The sequence below is a fragment of the Pseudorca crassidens genome, chromosome 3, assembly GCF_039906515.1.
Source record: "Pseudorca crassidens isolate mPseCra1 chromosome 3, mPseCra1.hap1, whole genome shotgun sequence".
Classification (NCBI taxonomy): Eukaryota; Metazoa; Chordata; class Mammalia; order Artiodactyla; family Delphinidae; genus Pseudorca; species Pseudorca crassidens.
In genome coordinates, this window is record NC_090298.1 from 148460661 (window position 1) to 148486702 (window position 26042).

Sequence of the window (26042 nt, forward strand, 5' to 3'; positions counted from 1 at the left end):
TCTCTCAAAGCACTGGCATGTACACCTCAGCTAATGCCGGTGAATTTTGTCTTGGTTTTGTTATTGTCCTTGTCATTGTGCTGTCTGTGAGGCTGAGTAACATACCTCAAGCCACACAGCAAGCCCAAGCCATAGGCCCACCCTCCGATGTACTTGCCACAGGGTTTTCTAAAAAGACCCCAGCAAGGAGACTTGGGGTTTCGCTGTTTTGTTCTGGGTTTCAGCTTAGATGCCTCAAGTTTGCTAAGTAACTGTAGCAAACAAACGAGAGAGAGTCAGACAATGAGAAGCGGAAGAGGTTGAGAGAGCGCTGCCAGGCTGAGGCCAGACTCCTTCAGGCTGCTCCCTCCTCTGGGGTTAATTAGTCTCCCTCTAGCAGAGATGCTCTCTGGACCAGCGCCTCCCCAGCAGCCCTGCTCATTCATCCAGCTTCTGCCTCCCAGCTTCCCTCCATGCCACTCATCCACAAAGCACTTCCTGCAGGTGACCAGGTGGCGGCCCAGCACGGCTTGTCTCCCCTCCTTCAGCCTGCATAGACCTCGGAATCCCACCATGCCTGCAGCCTCCCTGCCCAGCGGAGAGAGCTGGAAGCCTCCCCTCAGATGCCTTCCCCTCCACCCGCCATCACCTGATGAGGGGCAGGGCCAGTGTCCACACAAAATGTAAATGTCCTGCAGGTGATGCTGGGCGAGAGGCGTTCAGGAAGCTCTCCACAACGCCGGCCCCTGCACCTGTCTGCAGTCATGGCCTCTCCTTGCACTTTGTTTTTTAGGGAGTCTGGGGGGGGGTTAAAATTGAGTTATAATTAACATATAATATTGTGTTTGTTTCAGGTACATAGCGATTGAATGTTTTTATACATTATGAAATCACCCCAATAAGACCAGTTACCATCCATCATCATATACACCATATACATGATGTGACACATCATATATGATATGGTATGATATATGATATGTGTATACATCATATGCATCATATACATATAGTCAATAGACTGTATTCCTTATGCTGTACATCTCCTCCCCGTGACTTATTTATTTTATAGCTGGAAATGGGTATCTCCTAATCCCCTTCACCTATTTCATCCGTCCCCTGGCCCCCTCCTCTCTGGCAACCACCAGTTCTCTGTATCTGGGAGTCTGTTTCTGCTTTATTTTGGTTTTTAGATTCCACATTTAAGTGAAATCATACAGTATTTGGCTTTCTCTGTCTGACTTATTTTACTTACGTAATACCTTCTAGGTCCATCCATGTTGCTGCAAATGGCAGAATTTCATTCTTTTTGTGGTTGAGTTCCACTGTATATATACCACATCTTCCTTATCCATTCATCTACTGATGGACACTTAGGTTGCTTCTGTGGCTTGGCTGTTTTAAAGAAGACTTCTATGAACATTGGGGTACATGTATCTTTTTTTTATAAATTTATTTTATTTATTTTGGCCTGTGTTGGGTCTTCGTTGCTGTGCGCAGGCTTTCTCTAGTTGCGGCGAGCGGGGCTACTCTTCGTTGTGGTGCATGGGCTTCTCATTGCGGTGGCTCCTCTTGTTGCGGAGCACGGGCTCTAGGCGCATGGGCTTCAGTAGTTGTGGCATGTGGGCTCAGTAGCTGTGGCTCGCGGGCCCTAGAGCGCAGGCTCAGTAGTTGTGGCGCACGGGCTTAGTTGCTCCGCGGCATGTGGGATCTTCCTGGACCAGGGCTCGAACCTGTGTCCCCTGCATTAGCAGGCGGATTCTTAACCACTGCGCTACCAGGGAAGCTGGGGGTGGACATGTATCTTTTCAAATTAGTGTGTTCGTTTTCTTTAGATAAATTCCCAGAAGTGGAATTACTGGATGTATGGTAGTTCAATTTTTCGTTTTTTGAGGAAACTTCATACTGTTTTCCATAGTGACTGCACCATTTTACATTGCAGCAGTGCACGAGGGCTACCTTTTCTCCACATCCTTGCAGACATTTGTTGTTTCTTGCCTTTCTGATAATAGCCATTCTGACAGGTGAATGAACTGACCACAGTGTGATCTGCCCCACCTCCCGCTGTCCTCTCTTCACCCACCAGACTTTGGCCTCCCCAGCCTTTCCTTCAAGTTCAGGGCCCTCCCCAGGCTGCAGTCTCCTATGCTGCATCTCCTCCTTGGCTGCATCTTTCTGCAGGAAGCTTTGGGCATTGTCTGTCACTACACCTTGTTCCTTTCCTTCAAAGCACACATTGGAATTTGTAAGTTATATTACTTTATGTGTGTGTCCCTTCTCTCTCCCTCCCTCTCTCTCTCTCTCCCTCCCCCTCTCTCTCTCTCTCTCCCTCCCTCTCTCTCTCTCCTTCCCTTCTCCCTCCTTCCTTCCCACACACACATTAGATTTTTAAATGCCAGAAAATAGGCACCACCCCTATCTTATTCACCAGTATATACGGTACCTGGCACATTGCAGTTGCCCAATAAATATTTCTGCCTGAATAAATGACTACATCAGTGAATAGATTTCTCTTAGCTCCTCTGCCTGAGGGCATAATCTAAATGCGTGTGCGCGGCTGAATTTTAAGTCAGGTGATCAAGCTCCCTGAAGGCAGAAATGGGGTCTGGTTCATCTTTGTATCTCCCCCAGCATCTAGCATAGTTCTTAGAGCAATACGTATACAACAAAGATTGAGGACCAAAGGGACATTAATCCAACATGCCACGGCAACCAGAGGCCGTGTGGGGTCCTGCCCAATGTTCTGTGCCACGAGGATCCCTCAGGGCCAGCCAAGGGAATAAAGTCACTTGGCCTTAATTTAAGGTAATGCCCAATGCCTTACCTTTAAGGTAAGGTAAGGACAAGTTGTGCCTAAAGCTAACCCTGGTTTGGTCGTTGTGACACACTTACCCATATCGTATTTTAACCCATTTCATCCCATTCAGTCATTTTGTGCTGGGTCTCCTGGATGCCAGGCAGTGTGCTAGCACCTCATTACTCAAAATGTGGCCTGTAGACCATGAATGAGCTCCACCATCTCCCAAGAGCCTATCAAGGATGCAGACTCTCCAGCCTGATGGCAGACCTACTGGATCAGAATCTGCTTTTTAGCAAGATCCCAGGTGATTCATATGTACATTACAGTTTAAGAAGCCCTGAGCTAGAAAAAGGTAGACCTAGGGTCTGCCTTCATGGAGGCTGAGGCAGGCACGGCACCAACGAACAGCAGTAGCTGGATGTTGACTGTTACGGGAGAGGAAGCTATGCGAGCTTTATATCAAGGGAGAGTCACCCAGGAGATGAGAGCAGACCTTATAAGCCATCTTAAAGATTTTGCTATTTTGTCCTGAGAGCAACAGGCAGCCTAGGGAAAGGGGTCTACAGCAAGGGTGGGGATAAATGAATCAGCCCGTGTCCCCTCTTTAGTGTAGTCATAACGTTTGTAATTCATCATCAAAACACGACTTCCTTCTCTATCTTCAGCCACACTCGGGTGTCTGATGAGCAGGTTGGCACAGAAGCCCACAGTCCAGGCAGGTCTAGGCTCAGCCTTTGCCCATTCAGGAGGGGTCTCCTTCTGCTGGTGCGGCCTCATTCTGAACCCCATCCCGTTCTGCATGTGGTCTTCCTGCTGGGGAATGTAGCACAGGGCTCCAGGAACATGCCCTGTCTCCTCAGTTTCCAGATGCATATCAGAGATACTCAACACGGAATGAGGGTTCTTAATGGCTCAGCTCTCCACGCACTCCGGTAGCTAAACAGAGGCCATTTGGAACTGTGATAAAACTGCAGTCAGAGAGACCTGGGTTCAAGTCCTAACTGAACCACTCGCTGTGTGACCTTGGGCAAGCGTTTTAACATCTCTGAACTTCTGTTTTCTCAACTGTGAATCCCTGCCGTGTAAGGGTATTGTGCAGGCCAGATATAAAGTGGGTGCTTTATTCAAGAAATAATTTATTGAACACCTACTGTGTGCCACTCTGTACACAGTCTTAGGGGGCTCCAACCCTGGGCAATTTTAGGCAAGAGCCCTGCCATCATGGAGCTTAGCAGCCCAGTGGGGAAAAGTGTCATTAATTGAACAATCACACAAATAAATATTAGATGACAAATGTAGTATATGCTTTGAAGTGGGGGAAAAAAGAGCCATGAGAGAGCAAAACAGGGACCCAGTCCAGCCTGGGAAGTCGGGAGACGCATCTTGAGGTAATGGCAGTGTGCGCATTGTCTCTTTGCCCGACGTGACTCTGCACCTCTCTTTCAGGTACCTGGAAGGAAACCACTTAACAGCCGTGCCCAAGGAGCTGCCCACCCTCCGCCACCTGACACTCATGTAAGGAGCCCAGCGTTGGTGGGATATTTCATTTTCTGTCGTTAGGGAGCGCAGGAAACTGATGCAGAGGGTGGGTAGGGCGGCGCTGCAGGCTTTGGGGCATTCCTGCACTTTTCCCCCTGGGTGGAGCGGCAAGAGGCAGCTGGGAAGGATGGGCTGGCTGGATGTGCCAGGTCTTACCCAGTGAGGACTTCATGCAGAAGTACCCACATCCTGGCCTCATTGGTCACCTGTGGCACCTTCCTCCTTGGCTTGGAGCCTCTGACCTTCTGGTCTCCAATTAAATTCCCGAGATCCCTCAGTTTCTTGCAAGCTGTGGCTGTACTTAGGTTTGCCAGAAGCATAAATTTGGCATTTCTTCTTCCTCCTCCTTTAGTTACTCAGAAAATGTTCTGAGCAGCTGGTTCCAAATGACGTTCTTTCAGGTGGGAGCCGCTCCCGGCTCCAAGTCGGCCAAAACCCAGGAAAACCTCTGAACGAGGAGCAGGGCTGCTGGGCATGGGCGGGGCCCAGGAAGCTGGGGAGTCCTTGAGCTTTGTCCCTCACTGCCTTGCCAAGAGGGCACCCAGGATCCTTGGGCAAGTGCTGTTGAAAGGTGCCCCATCTGCGTAGGGGGCAGGGAGCCCCGGAGCAATGGCCCTCAGCCTCAGCTGATTATATATCACAGTAGTTTGGGGTTTCTTTTAAATGCTGATGCTCAAGCCTGCCTTACACCAATTAAATCGGAATATCTGGGCATGAAACCTAGGCCTCAGAGAACTAAAGCTCCCCAGATGATGCTAATGTACAGCTGATGCTGAAAACCACTGCCCTGGATATTTATCCTCGGGGAGAAGCTGGAGCTTGCAGTTGGCAAAGGACCACACTCCCACCAACCTCATTCCCCCAAGAGAGAATCTGATAAGATGGAATAAATGAATGCTGGAAGAGAGGGACGGTGGAGGGGCTATGAGGAGAAGAATTGATCAGGGGGGAAAAGCACTACAACAAGGAGAAATTGTTACCTTATGTGTTATGTTTTGCTGGTAGAATCAAATCGATGGATAGACACCACTGAATGTTTGAGTAGCTGAATAAATAGATGAATGAATGAACGACAATTGGTGGAATGACTGATTGAATAAATCTTCAGTTAAAAAATGAACATTTGGGGCTTCCCTGGTGGCGCAGTGGTTGAGAATCTGCCTGCCAATGCAGGGGACACGGGTTCGAGCCCTGGTCTGGGAAGATCCCACATGCCACGGAGCAACTAGGCCCGTGAGCCACAACTACTGAGCCTGTGCGTCTGGAGCCTGTGCTCCGCAACAAGAGAAGCTGCGATAGTGAGAGGCCCACGCACCGCGATGAAGAGTGGCCCCCGCTTGCCACAACTAGAGAAAGTCCTCGCACAGAAACGAAGACCCAACACAGCCAAAAATAAAAATAAATTTAAAAAAAAAAATGAACATTTGGACTAATGGGTGGATAGGTGAATAGATGGATGGGTGGATAGATGGATGGATGGACAGCTGGGCCAACAGATGGACAGATGGGTGGCAGATGGACGGATGGATGGATGGATGATAGATGGGTGGATGGACAGATAGATGGATGGGCTGATGGACATATGGGGAGGATGAGTGGATGGGTGGATGGATGGGCAGATGGATGGGTGGACAGATGGATGTATATATAGATGAATGGGTAGATGGGTGAATAGACAGATGGGCGGATGGGTGGATGAATGGGCAGATGGATGGATGGGAAGGTGGGTGGAGGGGGTGGATGGATGGATGGATGGATGGGAAGGTGGGGGGGGTGGATGAATGGATGGATGGGCAGATAGGCAGATAGGTGTATGGACAGACAGACCAGTGGATGGATGGATGAGTGGGTAGACAAATGAATGGGCAGATGGGTGGATGGACAGATGCATGGATGGACAGATGGACAGATGGGTGGATGGATAGATGGATGGATGGATGGATGGTTGGATGGATGGATGGATGGATGGATGGGAAGATAAGTGGATGGACAAATGGATGGGTAGATGGACAGATGGGCAGATGGACAGATGGGCAGATGAATGGGCAGACGGACAGATGGATAGATGAACGGGCAGATGGGTGGACGGACATATGGACAGGTGGATGGATGGTTGGATGAATGGATGCATGGATGGGTGGGCAGATGGGCAGACGGATGGGTGGATGGATGGATAGCAGGCATGCATGCATGTGTGAAAGTTGGGAATGACCCCCTCTGGATGCAACTAACAGTACAATGTGACCCTTCTGCTTACTTTTCCTAGTGACCTGAGCAACAACAGCATTGGCACGCTGACCAACTACACCTTCAGTAACATGTCTCACCTCTCCACCCTGTGAGTACAGTGAGCTGCTGGGATTAACATGGGCCTGATACTAAGGGCATCCTTCCTCTGGCCCCTCCGGCTTCCATGCTCCGCTCTAGCGATCCTCAGGGCTGTGGCTGACCCAGCACAGGGCAGACCTTAATCATCAGAAGGAAAACAGTAGGTCAGAACTCCACTGTCTGGGCAGTTAGAGAGGAGTTGGCACCTAATTACTTCTGAAAAAGTTCCTCTTTGGAATACCTTCTGTGATTTGTGAATTTTCTCTCCCAGTGAGGGTTTCCCTACACAATTATATTTTGCTCAGACCCCTTTATTTCCCATTAGCTCTGTATACTGTGGGCACTCACCATCTGACAATGGACGGAGGTGATGGCAAAGCTGGTTAGGGAGCCAGCCTGCTAAGGAACATGTGAGGAAACTGGGAAATGAAGCCAGTGAGCTTCCTGGAGTGATGGGGAATGTTTCTCTTTCCCTTATCCCTAGGATGCTTTTTGTCAGTCTATTAAAATTGGGAGGGTAAAGAAACCGTTTGCTTTGACTGGTCCAGTGTGGACAATGCATGTATCAGCAGCTAAGAATAGGAAGAACCAACAGAGCCTGTGTGTCCTCTTCCACAGGATCCTGAGCTACAACCGGCTGCGATGCATCCCCATCCACTCCTTCAACGGGCTGCGGTCCCTCCGAGTGCTGTGAGTACCCCAGTGCGCTGATTTCTACTTATGCTTCGCTGGGTAACAGCAGGCAGGACTGAGCACTCCTGTTGCCTGCTCTTCCTTGCTCAAAGCCCATTCTACCCGCCATGCGTCCCTCCCCTAACCCAACACTCTTAACTTGCTCAATGGGGCGGAGAGAGCTCATACTTAAGAGTCAGTCACTCCCTGCTCCAGCTCACTTCCTCTGTGGAACCTGGCACACATCACTAACTCCTCTGAGTTCCCACTTCTTTATGTGCAAAATGGGACCCATAGCACATCCCTTGCAAGGATTAGGATCTGCAATTCTGTGCAATTCTATTCTGCACCCTAGCAGAGCACACCGTGCAGCACTTGGCCGCTCTTCTGATGATCATTACATCACAAGTGGTCCCTCTGGCTTCAGAAGGGCAATGTTAACACTGTGAACCTCTGCAAGGAAACCAGGCTCATGCGACGGAGAGCCCAAGCTGGAAGCCAGCGGCCAGGGCCAGGGCACACACATAACCATCCGTTCACAACCGAGTCGACTCATAAAACATCCTTAAAGTTTTAATAAGTTGCCAACGTTTAAATATCAGGAGGTTTCTCATATAAATCCCGATTTCTACACTCTCTTGGAAAATGGAGAGACCTGGCCTCCCAGGGCTCCCCTCTGCATTCCTGCAGGGCTGAGCCGTCCTGCCCCTTTGAACAGAGTTCTGCAGTCTGCAGCCTCCACGTCACCCACCCATCTCTTGTCACCTTATGATACCTGCCTGGCCCTGGCCTACACAAGGGGAGTGAACAGCCAACTGAGGCAGATGAGCTCTGAGCAAAGGCAAGATAGCCACGGAGTCCCCTGCTTTCCAGGCATGGCTCTGCCCCTCCCTAGCTGTGTGTCTTCTCATCATGAAATCAGATAACGATGGTAGTGGCCTCACAGGGTCTTATGAGGATTAAATGAGATACTGCACGTAAAGCACTTAGCACAGCTCTGGCCCATGGTAGACACTTTATATTCATTTGCTGTGACTGTTCTCACATGAGCACTTGCAAGAGCAGGAATGGTACCTCACTGCCACCCCAACCCTGGGCCCACTGTCACCTGATATTTCTGCCTGCCCATCTTGCACCTGTTTTGTTGGCAAGGGAGGATCCTTGGAATGATATTCCCATGAGAACAGAGATGCCAGACACTCTGCCCCCAAACCTATCAACTTCTTTCCCTTCTGGCCCATTATGACTATAATAGTGAAAACCATATTTTATGGGGCTTTTCACGGTCATTGCCTCATAATGCTGTGTGGTTGAGAGGGTTATGTCCATTTTAAAGATGGGAAAACTGAGACCCAGATTGGTGAAGTCGCTGGCCCAAGATTCAGCAGTCAGGAGCTTGCAGAATCCAGCCTCCTGACTCAGAGCCCTGGGATCCTTCCCAGGACCCAGTTACGGTCGGCAAACAGCACCCAATGAGCAGGTCCATTTCGGAGCCTCCAGGCTGATGTGATTTATTGAGGCCCACAAAACACCAGTGTCAGCGACAGCTCCCGCCACATGTCATCTGTGCTGTTATTAAAAATCAATTCTGTGGGGGGCAAAGAAGTACCCGTGCTGACAGTGTGCAATCTGTTACTGTCACTTATTTTATTATCTATCTTCTCTGGGGAGCTCGAGAATGGAAACATCAGCAGAACCCATTTCCCTGTTTCGAGTTGAACACCACGGGAGATGGGCTCATCTCATTGGCTGGGACTGGACCTGCTGCCCCCCCCCCCGCCATCCCCCCTCAATCCCAATCTATTGTCCCCCATCCCAGTCTTCCAGTTCTGGGCATAGCTTGGCTGCCAGGGGGTGTGACCTGCCATTTCAATGGGATCCGTGTGCCTATGTTCATAATTAGAGTAGTTCTGGTTGGGACAGCTCAACATGTGGAAGGGAGAAAGAGAACGTTTGCCTGTCCATCTGTCTGTCTACCAGGGTGGTGGGGTGCACATCACCCCCCTGTCCAGGATTTCCTCCTTCCTCAGCACCTCGTTGGTGTCACTCCAGAACCAGTGCTGTCATTAGTTCACCAGGAGTCCACATAAAACATCCAACACACTTGTGCTTGCTGCTTGAATTCAGAGTGAGTAGGCTTTTCGCACCATCATTTTAGAATCATGGGCTCTTGTAGATAAAAGAGGATCTTAGAGGCCCTCATTCCAACTGTCTACCTCAGTGGGGAGCAACCATTTTCTGCATAAGGGCCAAGGCAGGAAAAATTTAAATGTTTATGGGCTGCGTTTCTTTTATGGTATTTGTATCCTTTCTCCCAGTAATTGCACATCTAGGAATTTTTACGAAAGGGTATCCAAAACGAGAGAAAGGTTCTCTGCATTAAGAGCTTGGTTGCGCTGTTATTTTTAACCTAAATTTTAAATACTACCCAGAAGGCCACAGTGGGGAAATATTTAAGTAAAGCGTGATGCAACCAGTCGATGAAGTGCAATTATTGAAAGAGGAAAACTAATAGCAGAGTGGGAACCTGTTTACCACATTGCATTATGTGGAAAAATAAACCTAATTTGTATATTGTTACAATTATAACTGTATATATGTACAATTGTAACATATATACAAATTAGGTTTATTTTTCCACATAACACTATGTGGTAAACAGGTTTCCACACTGCTATCTAGTAACTGTAACCATATCAATTATAACATTGATAACCATGAAGAAGGACTGTAAGGGAACATGGGCACATAAATGAAAAGAAACATTGGTAGCTAATGGCTAATATCAAATCATTTCTGTCATAAATGAAGACAGAGTTAAAGATGAATGAAGGCAGTAACATATTTATAATTTGGGCGGTTGGGAAGCAAAACAGGATTTTGGAAATCAGAAATGGCAGTACCTGTAACGGCATGTGGTCATTCGTATATTCTTTTCTCATTTCTAACGGGTTTCACTAATTTGATTAGAATTTCAGAAATAACCGGAGACCCAGGGATGCTGGCAGTTTGGGGTGAGGAAGGAGGATAAGAGCAAGGTTCAGCCACAGACGAAGGCCAAAAAGTGTTCTGGAAAGCAGCAAGAAAGACCTGACATTTAGGAAGGAGAGAGAGAAGGAGGGGGGGAGAGAGAGAGAGAGAGAGAAAGAAAGAGAGAGAGAGAGAGAGAGAGAGAGAGAGAGTGTGTGTGTGTGTGTGTGTGTGTGTGTGTGTGTGTGTGTGTTGGTGGATATGAATACATTTCAGAGACAGGATATTGGTCAAGGAGCTTCGAGAACAAAACTTTGTGTGAAAATGTGCTTCTCCTACCTCACTCCTAATCTAAAAATAGCCAGAAGAGAACATCCTCCTGGACGTTCTAGTCCTTTTTCGGAGATCTGTGTGTTCCCTGATCTTTGCCCCGCGCCGAGCCACATGCCTGGTGTGCGTGTGGTCCCAACTGTCACCCCCCGGCCCCAGCTGCAGGAGGGCCACCTGGAATCAGTTAGCGCCAGGACTGTGTCAGTGTGTGCTTGTGAGGGAGCGAGCGGGATTATCATTCATCATCCGTATTTTTTTAGCTCCTGTTCCCTGAAATAAGACTGTGCTTGCTGTGTATGCACATGCGGCTATGCACCACTGCTCAGCAGGTTGCATGGACCCTCCCTACAGCATCTCTGCAAAGGGCTCCATTTGCCCTTTTGCTGGATTACCTTCAGAGACTAAGAGCTCGCTCGCTTCCCAGACAGCCCCATTCCATTTTTGACCAGCTGTTGAACATCAGGCGACTCTGGTGAGCCAAAACGTGACTCCTTGTGGTCCCGGTTTGGCCCTTTTTTGCCACCAAAAAAAAAAAAAAAGTAAGTTTAATTATGAATTTTAGAAGTGGGGAGTGAGTCTCAGAAACCCTGTCCAAACCATTCATTTATAAGACAAGGAAGTAGATTCAGAAAGGTTTACCGACTTGCTCAACATCGTTCACTTCTTCATCCTTTCCTGAATGCCCACCGTGAGCTAAATGCTATGCTAAATACCGCAGCGGGTGGGGCACAAATAGTGAATGTAGCACAGTTCCCGCTTTCAGAGAGCACACGGTCTAGAACGAGAAATAGACAGACAACTACAGTACAGGGTGATGCCTGTGAAAGGGCCATAGGAATACGAGTGAGAGGCATGGAGGCCAGTACTGGCCATCAAAAAGACTTTGAGAGAGAGTTATCACTGCTGACGTTTGTTAAACCTTGACTATGCACTGCACACTGGGCTAACTGCTTTAGTTACATTGTCATATTCACTCTTCCCATCAATTCTATGAAGACTATACCACCATTATCCCCATTTCCCAGATGAGGAAACAGAGGCTTGGCAAAATGGAGTAGCTTTCCCAAAGTGACACAACGAGGAGAGAGTGAAGTTGGGATTTGAACCCAAGACTGTTTCCTCTCAGAATCACTGCACTTAACTTCTGCTCCCAAGGCTGAGTCTGGGATGCCAGAGGGAGTTACCCAAATACGGGTGGGAGTGAAGAACATTCTAGGCAGGGAAAATATAAATGCACTGGACAGAAGCCTGGAAGTCAGGAAGGGCATGTGCATGGGGGTGGGGGGGTGGGATGTACAGGAAGCTCCAGGTGTGGCTGGAATGTGGCTTCTGGGTGTGAGAACAGGAGGAGATGCTGCCGACTAGTCATAAGGTGGGAGTGGAACCAAGGCTGGAACCCACGTCTCCTGGCTTCTAGCCCAGTGTTCTACCACCTTCCATCCTGCTCCGTCGTAGGTTATCATCTATTTTTATTGCCTCTCATTTCAGACTTTTCTTGAAGACTGGGTGGGGGGGACACGGCCTTTTAAAAAATGGAGTATGTTTTTCCTTGCCCAGAGAGGCCTGGGATGAGAATTAATGAGTGGGGTGGCATGAAAGACATGGGCCGAAAGGTGATGGACACAGGGCAGCTCTGGCAAAGTTCAGTGTGTCTCCTGGAATCCTCCACGGGGCTCCTTTGGGATGATAGGCTGCATACCTTCACGCTTCTACTCTAAGCAGGTAACGCCTTGAGAGGAATGGCCCCAAATATGTCCAAGAACACAGAGGGGAAGGAGTCACGACGATGCTTGCAATAATCGTGGCTGACCCGAGTGAGGGCTTACGTGTGCTGGCCCTGCACTGCGTCCTGCACCAGCTGAACCACTTGCATTGTATCTTTAAATCCTAGCTTAGGAAGCAGTATATTAGATCCCTTCCTGACTAAAGGAAAAGAAAATCAGTTCAAACCACCTTAGGCAGAAAAAGAGAATTTATCGATGCAGGTAACTGAAAAATGCAGTCGTAGGTATCAGATTCTATGGCTGGATGCAGGTACTCCAGTGGTCCTGTCAGAAATGCATCTCTTTCTGCCTCTCAAAATGAAACTGTCTCTGTCCTAGTAGTTCCAAGGAAAGCCCCAGAAATATCTCTCAGTGGCCTACTTAGGTCACAGACTCAACCTCAAACCAATCACTGTGACTCCGATTGGGCAGACCTGGTCCATAGCTCTGCCCATGAGGCCAGACCACTTGGACTCAGAAGTGGGGAGGGGTGATTCCCTAATGAAAGAGGGAGGAACTGTTACAGAAAAGAGGAGAATGATGTTGATCAACCCATACCCCCCAAAATGTATCTACTATAAGTAGATACTAAGAATTCCTCTATTTTAGAGATGAGAAAACTGAGGCACAGAAATAATGTCAGTTGTTTCAGGTCACACAGACAGTGATTATTAGAATAGGGATTCGAACCCAGGCTGTCTGACTCCAGACCTTAAACCCCAGGTCACCTGGGAGTGGCCTGTGTTGCTCAGAAGAGAATTCACCCACCCCATCCCACATTTAGGATGAGGATAGTTCCCGTCATCTATCATACAAACTGTGAGCACCTAGAGATTCGGAGACCCAGATTCAGGCAACCCAGAACGGACAGGGAGTGGTTATGCCCTCCAGTTGCTCTCATGATGTCCTCATCTGCATCCTGAAATTCCCTAGTCTGCCTTAACGCCTCCTAAGAGTCAGGAGGGAAAAAAGAGTCCCGGATGCTTGAAGATGAGTCATTCCCAGTTCAGAGGTGCTTGCCTGCACCAGCTCCCTGTGAGGTGTAAGGGAGAACGAGAGGGCAAGGGGGAGTGCTTAGTGCTTCCTGGGAGGGCACATTTGTGCCACTCCCCTGGCATCCTTTAGGAGGTGGTTGGACATGCAAGAGTCCTTCCTTGGGGGCCAAACCAGGAGCCAAAACGTGCAGTGTAGGCAGATTTCTTTAGCGTTGTCCCAGTAAATTACAGCCCCATCACTCTGCAGTTTATAGAGACCTCAGCGGATCAGCTCATAATAAATGGGAGTGCGACTTGCAGGGGTCACAGTACCAAAGCTGCCTTTGGGTCATTTGGTGTTTTTAAATTAGGGCTTTGTGCCTCTCCCGGGGCCCGAGCCGCCTTCGGAAATGCTTAACAGCGGGGCTGGGTGCGTTCGCCAAACAGCAAGCAGCCGTGAAGTCATCCAAGTTAATAGCAGACGGGAGCCGGTGTGATTCATAAATAACCACATGGATTAGAGACTAAATGGTACTGATAAAAGTGTGAGGAAGAGCTTCTAGCCCCTTCTTACTCAGGGAGGTGAGAAGCTTCCACGAACACTCTTTAGGGGACTGGGTACCCTCATCCTGCTGTCCTGGCTGTCTAAGCTTCAAGGAAAGCTTTCACACTGCCATTCAGGGAGACCAGGGATCTGGGGTGGGGGGGCGCTGGCGCGTGGGTGTTAGAAATGCAGAACCTCAGGCCCCACCCCAGACCCACTGAATCAGACTCTCTGGGAATGGGCCTCAGAATCCGCATGTGTATTAGCCCTGATGCTCAGTCAGCTTGAGAGGCCCTGCTCATTACTAAGTGTAATTAAGCTCACATCTATATTTCAGCCGAAGACCCAGGGCAAGCTAACATCAGTTAAAAGGGAAACAGAAGAGCAGATTCATAAGTTACTATCCTGTTTACACTTTCACAGTCAACGTTAATCACCCCCTTTGTTTAACTAGGGCTCCCTTCACAGCCCAGGGGACGGTACCCAGCAGCCACTAAGGAAACCCTTGAGTTTCTACGAATGTCACTCCTTGCATCTCACGGGCCAGCCCCAAAGTGAGTCAGCAGTTTGGGGATTTTTTTGTATGCAGTGGATGACTAATCCTTCCATGGAGGGTATAACCCACGAATTGTGGATTTGCTCATGTTGTTACTTGAGCAGCGGAGCCGTGTTCCTTCCATTTTTTTTCAAAAACCTGTTCTCCAGGCACTTATTGAAAGCTCAGTGTGTGCCACCGCCCTGCAAGTGAGCATAGCTCCCAGCTATTACACCGCAGGGTGGAGAGAGGCATGATTAAAGCCAAGCAGGTTGCCTGGCCCCTCGGACACACTGTCGGAGAATGCACTCAGGTGCGCACAAGAACAACACCCACGTATGTGTGTGGGTAATGCCACACCCTTTCCCATAAAGATGAGTGTCTGGCTCCGGGGAGTCTCCCCAGGAGCTGAGTGCCCCCTTCTCTTTGTCTTCTGGGATTGATAGCATTTCTCAATCTCCCTAAAATCTCTCTAGGTGAATATGAAGGGAACCAGTTTCTCGATCTGTACCAGGCATTGTTCAAGACCTTTCACAAGGTTAACCGTTTAGTACTTAGAAAATGCCAGGCTCTACGTGGACTAGTGCACCCACAACCGAAGGTACCTTCTGTGGCAAATCTTTTTACTTTCTTTCATTCCCATTTTATGATAAGAAACCAAGGCACAGAGAGGGTAAGTAACTTTCCCCATAGTCACACAGCTGGTAGGTGACAGAGTCAGGGTTTGAATGCAAGCAGCCCAGCTCCAGAACTTCTGGTCTCAACCATAGTTCTTCACATTATCTCTGAAACCCCAGTGCCTTCACTAGATTGCTCTCTGTCTCCATGTTTCAGGTGCAAAAATGGAGGCCAGGAAAAGGAAAGTAACTCACCCAACGTTCCGCAGCTGAAAGGGACTGATTTCTGATTCCATCCCAAGTCCGTCTGATTCATCTTTGTCTTTCCCTAACCCTCTACTCCCAACATCCCTGCTGCTGACCTGGGCACGGAAACATCAGTGCACGTGACATGAAGGAGACATCCCCTCCTGCTGCTGGCAGTGGGGCTCTGCGTGCTCAGAGGCATGGCTGGGCCAGCCTGGGACGCCAAGAGAGTGTACTGAGTTCAGAGCTGTTACTGGGGGTTAACTTTTTGACCTGTGCTTCTGCTTCAGAACCCTCCATGGCAACGACATCTCCAGCGTTCCCGAAGGCTCCTTCAATGACCTGACCTCTCTTTCCCATCTGTAAGTAGCCCTGTTTCTCCCCCACGTGCATCTCCTCAAAACAGAAAAGATTATAATGCCAGAGATACTATCAGTGCCACCACCTCAGTATGGTTTTTTCCATAGGAATAGTGTGTGTTTTATTTACAAAAATGTACCCACATTGTGCACATTGTGTGTTCTCTGCTTCGGATGCCTTCAAAGACATAATCAATTATGTAAACAATGTAAATATTTAATAAGAACGAACATAAAACTCTTACTGTGTGCTCAACACTTTAGATGAATTATCTCATATTTCTTACAGCAGGAAGGCGTTTTTATCTCCTTATTAGACATGAAACTGAAGTTAAGAAAGGCTGAAGAACTGGTCCAAGGGTTGCACAGCTAGTAGGTGGCAGAGACCTGGTTCAAATCCAGCTTTGCCTTGATGCCAAAGCACATCTTCTTTCTACACTCGGCATCAGGTAGTCCCCTCCCATTTTACACAGGGGAGACTGAGGCCCATACATATTAGGTATTACATACCTCTGCCGGTGAAAATGCTTGAGTGTGTATACCTGCTGTCTGTATATTTAATTATTTTTGTATTGTGCACATATATAACACTGATACATTACGTATGCATATCATAAAACATTCAAAAAATAGAAATGTTAAAGGCTATGGTTAAAAGTCAGCAGAAGTTTTCGTATTTTCTTCCTCAGACAGCACTTTGGAGGTGTCTGCACTGGATGATACCATTTCCCTCCCCTGCACTTGTAAGCTGAGTGGTACATGGGAGGAGAACTTTCCTTCTACTCTCTTAGGCTCTGTGGCCGGCCCGACATAAGCCAGATTAACAGGAGAAAAGCATACAAATGTATTTAATATTTTTATGTGTATGCGGGAGTCTTCAAAAGGAGAATGAAAACCCAAAGAAGCCATTGGGCCCCAAAGCTTATATACCATTTTTACACAAAGAATGATGAAGCGTGGGGCTCTGACACGACAGAGGAGCTTGGACTGGGGGCGGTAAATCATGGGACCGGGACTAGGAAATCACGCAGAAACTGATGGAAGATCAGCGTTATTTTAGTAGGTTTGTTTGTACAGATCCATTTTGGTATCAACTCCCTTCTCTTCCTGGCCCGGGGAGGGTACCTTTCTCATAGGAAATATGACCTGCTTTTAGCTAGAAACAGCATCTGCTGTTTCTCAAGTGCCTTCACCTCAAAATAGTCAATAGACAGAGCGGCATATTTGGGGATGGCATGTTCTGAGCTCCTTCAGTGGTCTGAAGCTGCTTCCTAGGTTGCCGGGTATCAAAACCTTCTCTGCAGAGTACATCCTCCAGTGCAACCTTTAGTGGGGCAAGAGAGCCAGAAAATCAATGGCCAGAGGTCCAGGGAGCCTCCTGGAGGGGCTGAGATTGGGGGTGAGTTGAGGATGGAATCTTACCAGGGTAGGTGAGGGCAAAGCCTGAGGGATGGGAGGGGCTTGGGTGGGGTTAAAACATCTGCAGGGATTGGAGGTACAGTCTGGAGTTACTGACTTCACCCCAGTGAAGTCTCTGCTGGTCCTCCTGTCAGACACCCCCAATCTAGCCAAAGTCTGAAAATTCTGCTTTTCCAGAGGACCAAGACCACGGGGCCTATGGGCCAAGCTGGGCGGGGGAGCCTGACTTCCTGCTCTGCCTCGTAGGGCACTGGGAACCAACCCACTCCACTGCGACTGCAGCCTGCGTTGGCTGTCGGAGTGGGTGAAGGCCGGGTACAAGGAGCCTGGCATCGCCCGCTGCAGTAGCCCCGAGCCCATGGCTGACCGACTCCTACTCACCACACCCACCCACCGCTTCCAGTGCAAAGGTAGGTGCTGACTCACCCCTCCGCCCCTCCCTGCCCCCTGCAGTGTCTGCTGTGTCCCCAGCAGCCTGTCAGAGCTATAGGCATCTCCACAGGTGTGACTTCTAAAACCGTCGCCCTGTTCTTGCATTGGCCACACAAAGACTCAGATGCTGAAACTGATGTGGACCCGCATCTAAGGGTCCACTTGTCATTCGCTCCCCTAAGTCCCTCTGCTGCCATTTCTACATATTCCTCGTTGACCTCTTACTCTACATATTTTTGCATAGTTGAGAAAATCTTTAACCTGCATTTTTTTTTTTTTTTTTTGCGGCACGCGGGCCTCTCCCTGTTGTGGCCTCTCCCGTTGAGGAGCACAGGCTCCGGACGCGCAGGCTCAGCGGCCACGGCTCACGGGCCCAGCCGCTCCGCGGCACGTGGGATCTTCCCAGACCGGGGCACGAACCCGTGTCCCCTGCATCGGCCGGCGAACTCTCAACCACTGCGCCACCAGAGAAGCCCTAACCTGCATTTTCTACCCAGCAATCTTAGAGCATAAGCATTTTCCCTTTTTACTACAGCACATTTTGGGCACATGAGATTTTGATTTGACTGCATGATTATGATAACAAACTACTACTGGGTTCTTATTATGTGGCAGGCATTATGTTAAGCACTTTTTCATGTATTATTTAATTCTCACTTTCCGTGGAGTCGTTTATTCAATTCCCCAGCACCTCTGTGGGGTCTACTTTAGTAGTAGACTTCCTTTTAAAAAGGAGAAAACCGAGGCTTACTGAGGTTAGATGACTTCTCAGGATCACACAGTTAAGAGAATTCCAGGTCTTTCTGATTCCAGAGTGCATGGTCTCAACCACCAAGCTGTAACACTCCGTCGTAACTTCTTTAACCAGTTCCTGGTTTTGAACTTTCAGAGTATTTCCTTTTTTTTTTTTCTGACCACAGCTGCATAAATGTCTTTCTCTGTTTAACATTATGTCCTTAAATAAGATTCAGAGAACGGAAATTACGGAGCCAAAGTATATGGTCATGACTAAGGTTTTCACACTTAACGCCAAATTGATTTCCAGAAAGGGTTGTAACCAATTTTCACTCCCAGTAGCATCGTCTGAGTGCATTTTTCATCAGACCCTTGCATTATTTTATCTCATTTTGTAATCATTGCTAATTCAATAGGTAAAATATTATATCCCCTCATGTTTTGTTTTTGATTATTGGGGGAACTATTTTTTTTCCCAAAAATTTACTTTCCGTTTGTACTACACATTGGCCTGTTAATGTCCTTTGCTCATCTCCTAAGGCCTCAGTGTTTATTCTGATTTACAGATACACTTTACCTCTAAAACTTCACTGTGTCCCTGGAACACATAGCCTCCCTGGAACAGACGATGTCTCTGTTCTTCGGTGAAGCCAGAGTTGAGCCAGCTGGCATTGGTTCTCAATCAGCCCATTCTGTTCACCCCACCCACAAATGGTCAGACTCACCCTGCGGTCAGTCTCAAGCCAATCTCCAAACTGATGACTGTTATCCTGGGATCATTTAAAGTCCTGACATGAAATAGGGCCTGATTATCCAGGGCTTTGTCAACACTGGCTGCAGCGGTAGCACAGCCCCTGTTACAAAGCTCTGTGTAGGGACGTGGCCTCCCTCCCTCCAGCCCTGATGGCCGAGGAGAGCAGGACACAGTTGAAACTGTAATCCCTCATCAGCATCGTTGCTGTGTCTTCCGGGCCCATTTCTTACTTCTTCCTGCCGACTCAAGGGTTCTACAAGGAGAACTTCCTATGTGATGTGTGCCTTTGGCCCGGGCACTGTGCCCTCCTTAGCCCTGCACAGACTATGAGGAGGGGTGTTTGGGGAAGGAAAAATGAGAGGTCCAAATGGAGCCTGGGCCCAGAGCTCCCCGAACGTAAAGAGATACACAAGGGGTTTCTAATTATGGTGCATTGTTTGCAGATTAGCACCAGAATCAGCTCAGGCTAATTACCGTAATTGATTTGACTGAGAAGTGCTTCTGAATGATGTCCCGCTGTGATTTTTTTCCTCTCTGGATGACGGCTGAATTAATGGGACTCTAGCTGGACTGGATGTGCTGGCTGCGGAGGGCCAGCTGCCCTCTGGACAGAGATGGGAGGGGCCAGAGCAGAGGAGGAGGGAGGTGTGACAGTGAGCCTACCTGGGGACCTGCCACCAACACTCTGGTTTTGCTGTCCAGGGCCAGTGGACATCAACATTGTGGCCAAGTGCAATGCCTGCCTTTCCAGCCCGTGCAAGAACAACGGGACATGTACCCAGGATCCCGTGGAGCAGTACCGCTGCGCCTGCCCCTACGGCTACAAGGTATGACAGGAGGCTCCGCCCCCTACCATCCACGGTCCAGGGAGGGGCACTGTTCACTGCTGACTCTCCCTTCCCCAAGGACAGTGGATAAGTCCACTTCACAGGTCACTCCAAAACAGCATCTGCCAGCAACTCTCCCGTTCTCCCCAGCACTGCTGGGGGCTGCCCAGTTGTATCCCATTCACACCCGTCATAGAGGACCCCATGTAGTCTCGACAGTGATGCAGTGAGATAAGGAGGAAATGTAATATTTGTATTTTCTTCCTTGAACATGGGGAAATTAAGTCTCCGAGAGTTAAAGTACCTCCAAGTAGAGGCATCCCTTGAACCCACCACACTGACCTCCCTCCGGGGTGATTCCCAGGTCCTCCCCCCCCTCCCTTCCCTGTCCTCAGGACAGCCAGCCCTGGAAGCACTGGTTCCAGCTTGAGGAGGGTACAGGGATGGAGGATTAAAAGGCCAGCCTTCACGGTTGACAGGCTCAGATCAGCCAACAAGGGCTGGGATGGAGATCCCAGTTCTCCTGTCCTCCCCAGAAATCCAGGCTAATTCCAGAATAACCCTTCCCTCCTTTCTTCTCACCCAGCAGCATCTAGAACATTATCCTGCCTCCATATTAATGTCTATAAAGTGTGGATGATGTGCCAAGCACTCTGCTTGGCATTTTAGTCATCTTTTCCCCTGTGAGGAAGGACTTATTGATTCCCATTTTACAGATGTGGAAACTGAGCCTCGGACTGTTGAAAGGGCTTGACTTACCGGCCCAAGCTTGTAAGCAGTAGGGTTGGGTTAAGACCCAGGGCTACATGATTCCAAAGCCCCCCCCCCACTTTCGCCTGGAGGTTTCCTGAGTAGCTGAACCCCTCACTGCACCTCACTGGGGTCAGCAAAGCTGTGACTGGGTCCTCTTCCCCAGCACCCTCCTGGCTTCCCAGATTCCAGCCATCCCAGGGCACCCATCTGAAGGCACTAGGCACGTCGAGAATTTCAAGACAGTCCCCAGCCTGTCTGATGCACCCACCTGGTAAAGCTGAGCAGGAGGGAGCTGGCATCCCCGGGTGTCCTGTCCGCAGGGGGATTTATGTGTATAGTGACAAGCTTGAGGGGCAGACTGCCTCTGGGGAACGGGGCTCCCTGGTGGCTTTCTCAGCTGTAGCTGTGCTTCCAGTAGACAGTGTCAGAGTGCCACCTATGGGCCTGAGCCTAAGAGAGCCAAAGGCTTCCTATGAGGCCAGTGGGACAGCCTCCCTGCCCCGGGCAGCCAACCCCAGGCCTCACACCCACAGGAGTCCCAGACCCACGCCCCTGCACACACACGTACGTACACACACACACACATGTACACACACACATACATATTGTAGGGGAAGACTAGAAATTAAGCAAACATGCTCAAACGCCTGGATCCTCAAACTCCCTTGTATTAATTCAGTGGAGAAAACTCAGGCTGTGGATTTACACAGAGCAGCATGTGTGGATCCTGGCTTCGTCATTCCCTAGCTGGGTGGTGATGGCCAGTGGCTGCACCTCAGGCCTCCCCTCTGCACGCTGGGACCTGCCACACAGCCTTGCTGTGAGAATCAAGTGTACAGAAACGCATGCAGCGCACCTAGGACAGTACCTGACATTCAGTAAGTCCTCAGCAGCTGTCATACGGATGCCTTTTAACTGTACCGTGTATGCCGGTCCCTAATACCAGGGTGTGCAGTGGGTCATCAGGAACAGGTGTCATGTTGCTGGTTTCCTGTAAAGGAAGCTAGAAGCCCCGGCCACAACCTTTACAAACACACTCACTCACACACACACACACACACACACACACACACACACACGTACACACGCACGCACGTGCACACACGTGAACTACTTAGCAACAACCAAAGACCTGAAAAAGTCTTTTAATTACCCCCATTCAGCTCTATCCCAGAGCCCCACGATCGCATGGTCATGCTCTGAATAGCTCTTAACTGTGGAGCCACCATTACCTGCCAGGTGCCTCATACGAGTGTGATTTCTAATCATTCCTTAACTCCGTGGGGTAGGCATCGTTATTCCCATTTTACAGATGATGAAAAGTCTCAGAACTAGTAATTTCCTCAAGGCACGTAGCAGTAGCCGGACTAGCATGTGCACTCAGACCAGCCTAACTGCAGAGCCCGTGTTTTGAGAGGGGCAGGATAAGTGCCCAGCATAGCATCGCGGTTCCCAGCGCTGGCTTAGGACTGGATGTCGGGTTCAGCCGTGCCTGTTCCACTTACTGCTGTGCGATCGTGGGTGCAGCACCTCACTTTCCAAGTCTGCCTTCCCTCTCTGTAAGAATGCGGGTAATAACAACCATACCAGCCTTGCAGGGGTGTTAGGCACATTATACGCGATATAAAACTTAGCGTGAGGCCTGGAACAGAAAATGTGCTCCATAAACGACAGTGAGAACGAGCCTCGCAGTTTCCATCGACACGTGGTCTTTCTGAAAGGGATCCCACGTTGCTGTGGTTTAGGATACAACCAGACCCCAACCCGAACTGCATTCTCCGTGTCCCCTCCGAGAAACCTCTGACGGGCCCTTTACTGGTGACGGGGCTCGAAGAGGAAGCAGACAGACGCGGGCCTGCCTTCAGATGGCTGGAGACAGGGCCTGAGGCTCGGCGTGGAGAAAGTGAGAAGGCGGCACTACTCGGCAGAGCCCGGTCCGCTCCTCGCAGGCACTGGCGGCGGCAGCAGAGCGGGGAAGAGGATTTTCTCAGGCAGATGGCGAGCAGGTGGTGTGGCAGTGGAAGGACTCCCGCGATCAGCCCCGCCTGGCACGGCGCCCACGCCGAGCCCACAGCCCAGAAACAAACGCAGCAGATGCCTCCCTGCCGCCACCAGACCCCCCAGGTCCTCCCGAGGACCGCCGGCCAAGGCTTGGGCGCAGCACTGATCCACGGGTCCCAGGGGAGAAGCTGGACGCAGAGGATCAGTGCTCCCTGGGACGCTGGGTCTTGACATCCACAGTCCCTGTCTCAGCCTCCCTGCACAGTGCCTTTGCCCTCGCCATTCCTTCTGCCCGACACGCTCTTCCCCACCTACACACGCTCAGACATCCCCTTCAGGGGGGCCTGCTCCAAAGGAATCCCACTCCACCCAAAACTCTGTCTCACAGGAGATCTCAATCTGGCCTCACATCAGGATCACCTGCAGAACTTGAGAGTAAATGCCAACACCTGGGCCCACAGACCAATCAAAGATGACTGGGGGGCTGTCAGTTTACAGGGCCACGGTCTGTGGGCCACACTTCAGCCGTAGTCCAGCCTACAAGTTGTGGATTACCGTTAAGCCTCAGTGAGGCTAGTAATAATATCATCTACTATGTGCTAAATGTGTTATGTAATATTAAGCACTTCCTTATTGAAAGGTCTAGTTTAATTCTGGTAGGAGCTCTATGAGGTAGGCTTGTAGAAGTTAAAAGGCTTATTATACAAGATCAAGGTCAGGCAACCAGGAAGAGGTGAAGCTGGAATATGAAACCAGGTCTTCCTGGCTCCAGAGCCCCTGCTCTCGGCCTACAGGGAAGGGTGGCGAAAAGCGGGTGAAGTCTGAGAAGTAGTGAAGCTGGGGCCCAGACTCCTGAGTTCAGCATTCCTCCCCTCCTCACTGTGGACTGACCAAAGGCAAGGGCTCCCTCGGGCTTTCTCTGGGTCACACAGCAGGCTTGTCCCAGGGAGGGCCTCCATCTCCCTGACCTCATCCCAAAGGACGCTGGGAACCCACAGGGGTCTCTTCGTCATGGCAGCCACAGAAAGCCTCCCTAACCACACGCTTCTCTCTCTCCTGCTCCTCAGGGAAAAGACTGCACGATGCCCATCAACACCTGCCTCCAGAACCCCTGTCTGCACGGAGGCACCTGCCACCTGAGCGAGAGCCACAGTGATGGGTTCAGGTAACAGCTCACCCTTGGGCCCTCCCTCCTCTCAGTCTTCATGGTCAGGCTCTTGGGGAAGGCTGAGGGAGCACAGCTATGCGCCTCCTGTGTGTGCCCACACTCTGCCCAGCCCTTTATGTGAATGACTCCAAGGCTCTTCACTCCCTATAAGGCAGCTACTACTATCCCTCTTGTATAGATAAGGAAGTCGAGGCATCAAAGGGATAAATCGTTTGTCCGCAGTTACACAGTAAGTGTTGGTACAGGAATCTGAATTCAGGTAGTCCGTCTCCAGAGCCAGGAGAAGGGAAGCCACAGTTGGCTTCCCTCCAAGGGAAGCCACAGTTGCTGGCTAAAGTCAGAGTAGGATGGGATAATGGCTCAAAGACCTGCCAGCCTGGTAATTCCACCACTCTTTTCTGTGTTATAAAAAGCAATAATAATAGGTGACATCGATTACACGCTCATTATGTGCCAGGCAGTGACTCTAAGCCTCATTTAAATCCTCATGAGGACCCTATCCGGTACAAGTAGGTACTATCCCCATTTAACAGATGAGGAAACTGAGGCACAGAATTGATTGGCTCTAGGTCCCGTATCCTGACACTCATTCCTGAGTCTCCAAGCCTCACCTCTTTCCTCCCTGGCATTAAGAGCTCAGGAAGAAAAGGGGTGGAAGGCACTTAAGGTTCTTCTCACTCCTGTCCTTGGGGCGGGCCTTCTGCCGCTCTGGCAAACCTCAGGCCCCTCCCTGCTTCCCACCCTCCCAGCTGTGTGCACATGTCCAGTTTCCCGGGCCCTATCCTGGCAAAGCAGACCAGGGGCAATTGGCCCGTGTGGCACCCCCAGTGAGCCAGCGGGTCAGGCGGTAAAGGGGGGGCATCTGGTGGCAAGCTGTGTGCGGAGGTCTTAGCGCTCAGGTTGCAAACAAAAGCCCTCTGACCAGGGTTGCTGCGTGTTCTGCGAAAGACATCAGGTTCTGGGCTCTGGGTTCTCCCCAGGGAACCCAGCCGCCCACGTGTCCATCTGCCAAACCAGCCCCATCAGAATCAACTCTTAAAATGTGAAATGCTAGGCAGAGTTGGTTTTCCTGCCTGGAGCAGGCCAAACAACACACTCTCACCCACTGAGAGCCCCGGGGGGTGGGGGGAGAAACTACCCAGAAATCTCACGGTGGTGGCCACCTGGCCTCAGCCAGGAATCACGCCTCCAGGACTGAAAGCCTGGCTCTGCCCCCGCCCCCTGTGCCCCCTCACCGCCACCCCCGAGCCCAGGGACCCGCCTCGGCAAGGGACAGGAGCGCCCCCTGCAGGCGACTGTGTTGCTCCCCTCTCTGCAGGTGAGCGGAAGGACCCATCTCCACCCTCCGTTGTTGAGGATTTCAAAGGAACTGGAAATATTTTTAGGACTTAATTTTCAAGGAAAATGGCCCAGACCCACAGGATTAGGAAAATGGGGTGGAGGGTGCAGGCAATGTGGCCCATACCCCTGGGATGGTATAGCTTGTGTGGGATCCTCAAGCAGCAGGAAAGCACTGCCCCCCAGGGCAGCACCTGGCAGGCTGGCAAAGGGAGAGCCACCTGTTCGGACGGAGGCTTTGCTCCCTTGTCCCTCCTCTGTTTCCTAGAGCTGCCATAACAAAGTACTGCAGGCTGGGGGGCTTGGAACCAAAGAATGGATTCTCTCACAGCTCTGGAAGTCAGAAGCCCAGACTGAAGGTGTCAGCAGGGCCGTGCTCCCTCTGAAACCGGCAAGGGAGGATTCTTCCTCGCCCCTTCCTGGCTTCTGATGGCTGCTGGCAGTTTCTGGCATTGCTTGGCCTGCAGCTGCACATGGCCTTCTCCCTGTGTCTGTCTCCACATGGCCGTCTTCTTATAAGGACACCAGTCATATAGGATTAGGGGCCCACCCCACTCCGGTGAATGTGGTCTTCAGTTAACTAATGACAGCTGCAGTGACTCTGTTTCCCAATTAGGTCACATTCTCAAGTACTGGGTGGCGGGGGGGGGTGTTAAGATTTCAACATATCTTTTCGAGGGGACACAATTCAATCCATGACACCTCTTACTGGTCAGAATTCTGGAAGCATCACCTACCTCTTCATACAGATGCTTCTCCAGTCTTGACACATTGTCCCTCGTCTCAAAAGAGAGCTGTCCCTACAGCTCACACATTGCTCTTGAGATATCCTTGATAGCTCCACCACCACCCCCTCCACCACCCCTACCTCCCGTAAGGTTTCCAGTGAGGACAGAAAAAAACTTTATCCTCTTTCCTCTGTCCAGTCCATGAGCAACCCCAGCTCTCCTGACCAGTCA

The 26042-nt window shown here is 50.1% G+C and overlaps 1 protein-coding gene across 1 annotated transcript in view; it reads left to right on the forward strand.

Annotated features, from left to right (window-relative positions):
* Positions 1–26042, forward strand: part of SLIT3 (slit guidance ligand 3) — a 609763-nt gene that overhangs the window by 537769 nt on the left and 45952 nt on the right. Inside the window, exons 21-27 of the mRNA XM_067732892.1 lie at positions 4226–4294; positions 6585–6656; positions 7265–7336; positions 15588–15659; positions 17322–17485; positions 19699–19823; positions 23645–23742. Coding sequence (XP_067588993.1) covers positions 4226–4294; positions 6585–6656; positions 7265–7336; positions 15588–15659; positions 17322–17485; positions 19699–19823; positions 23645–23742 — 672 coding nt within the window. The remainder of the gene's footprint in view (positions 1–4225; positions 4295–6584; positions 6657–7264; positions 7337–15587; positions 15660–17321; positions 17486–19698; positions 19824–23644; positions 23743–26042) is intronic.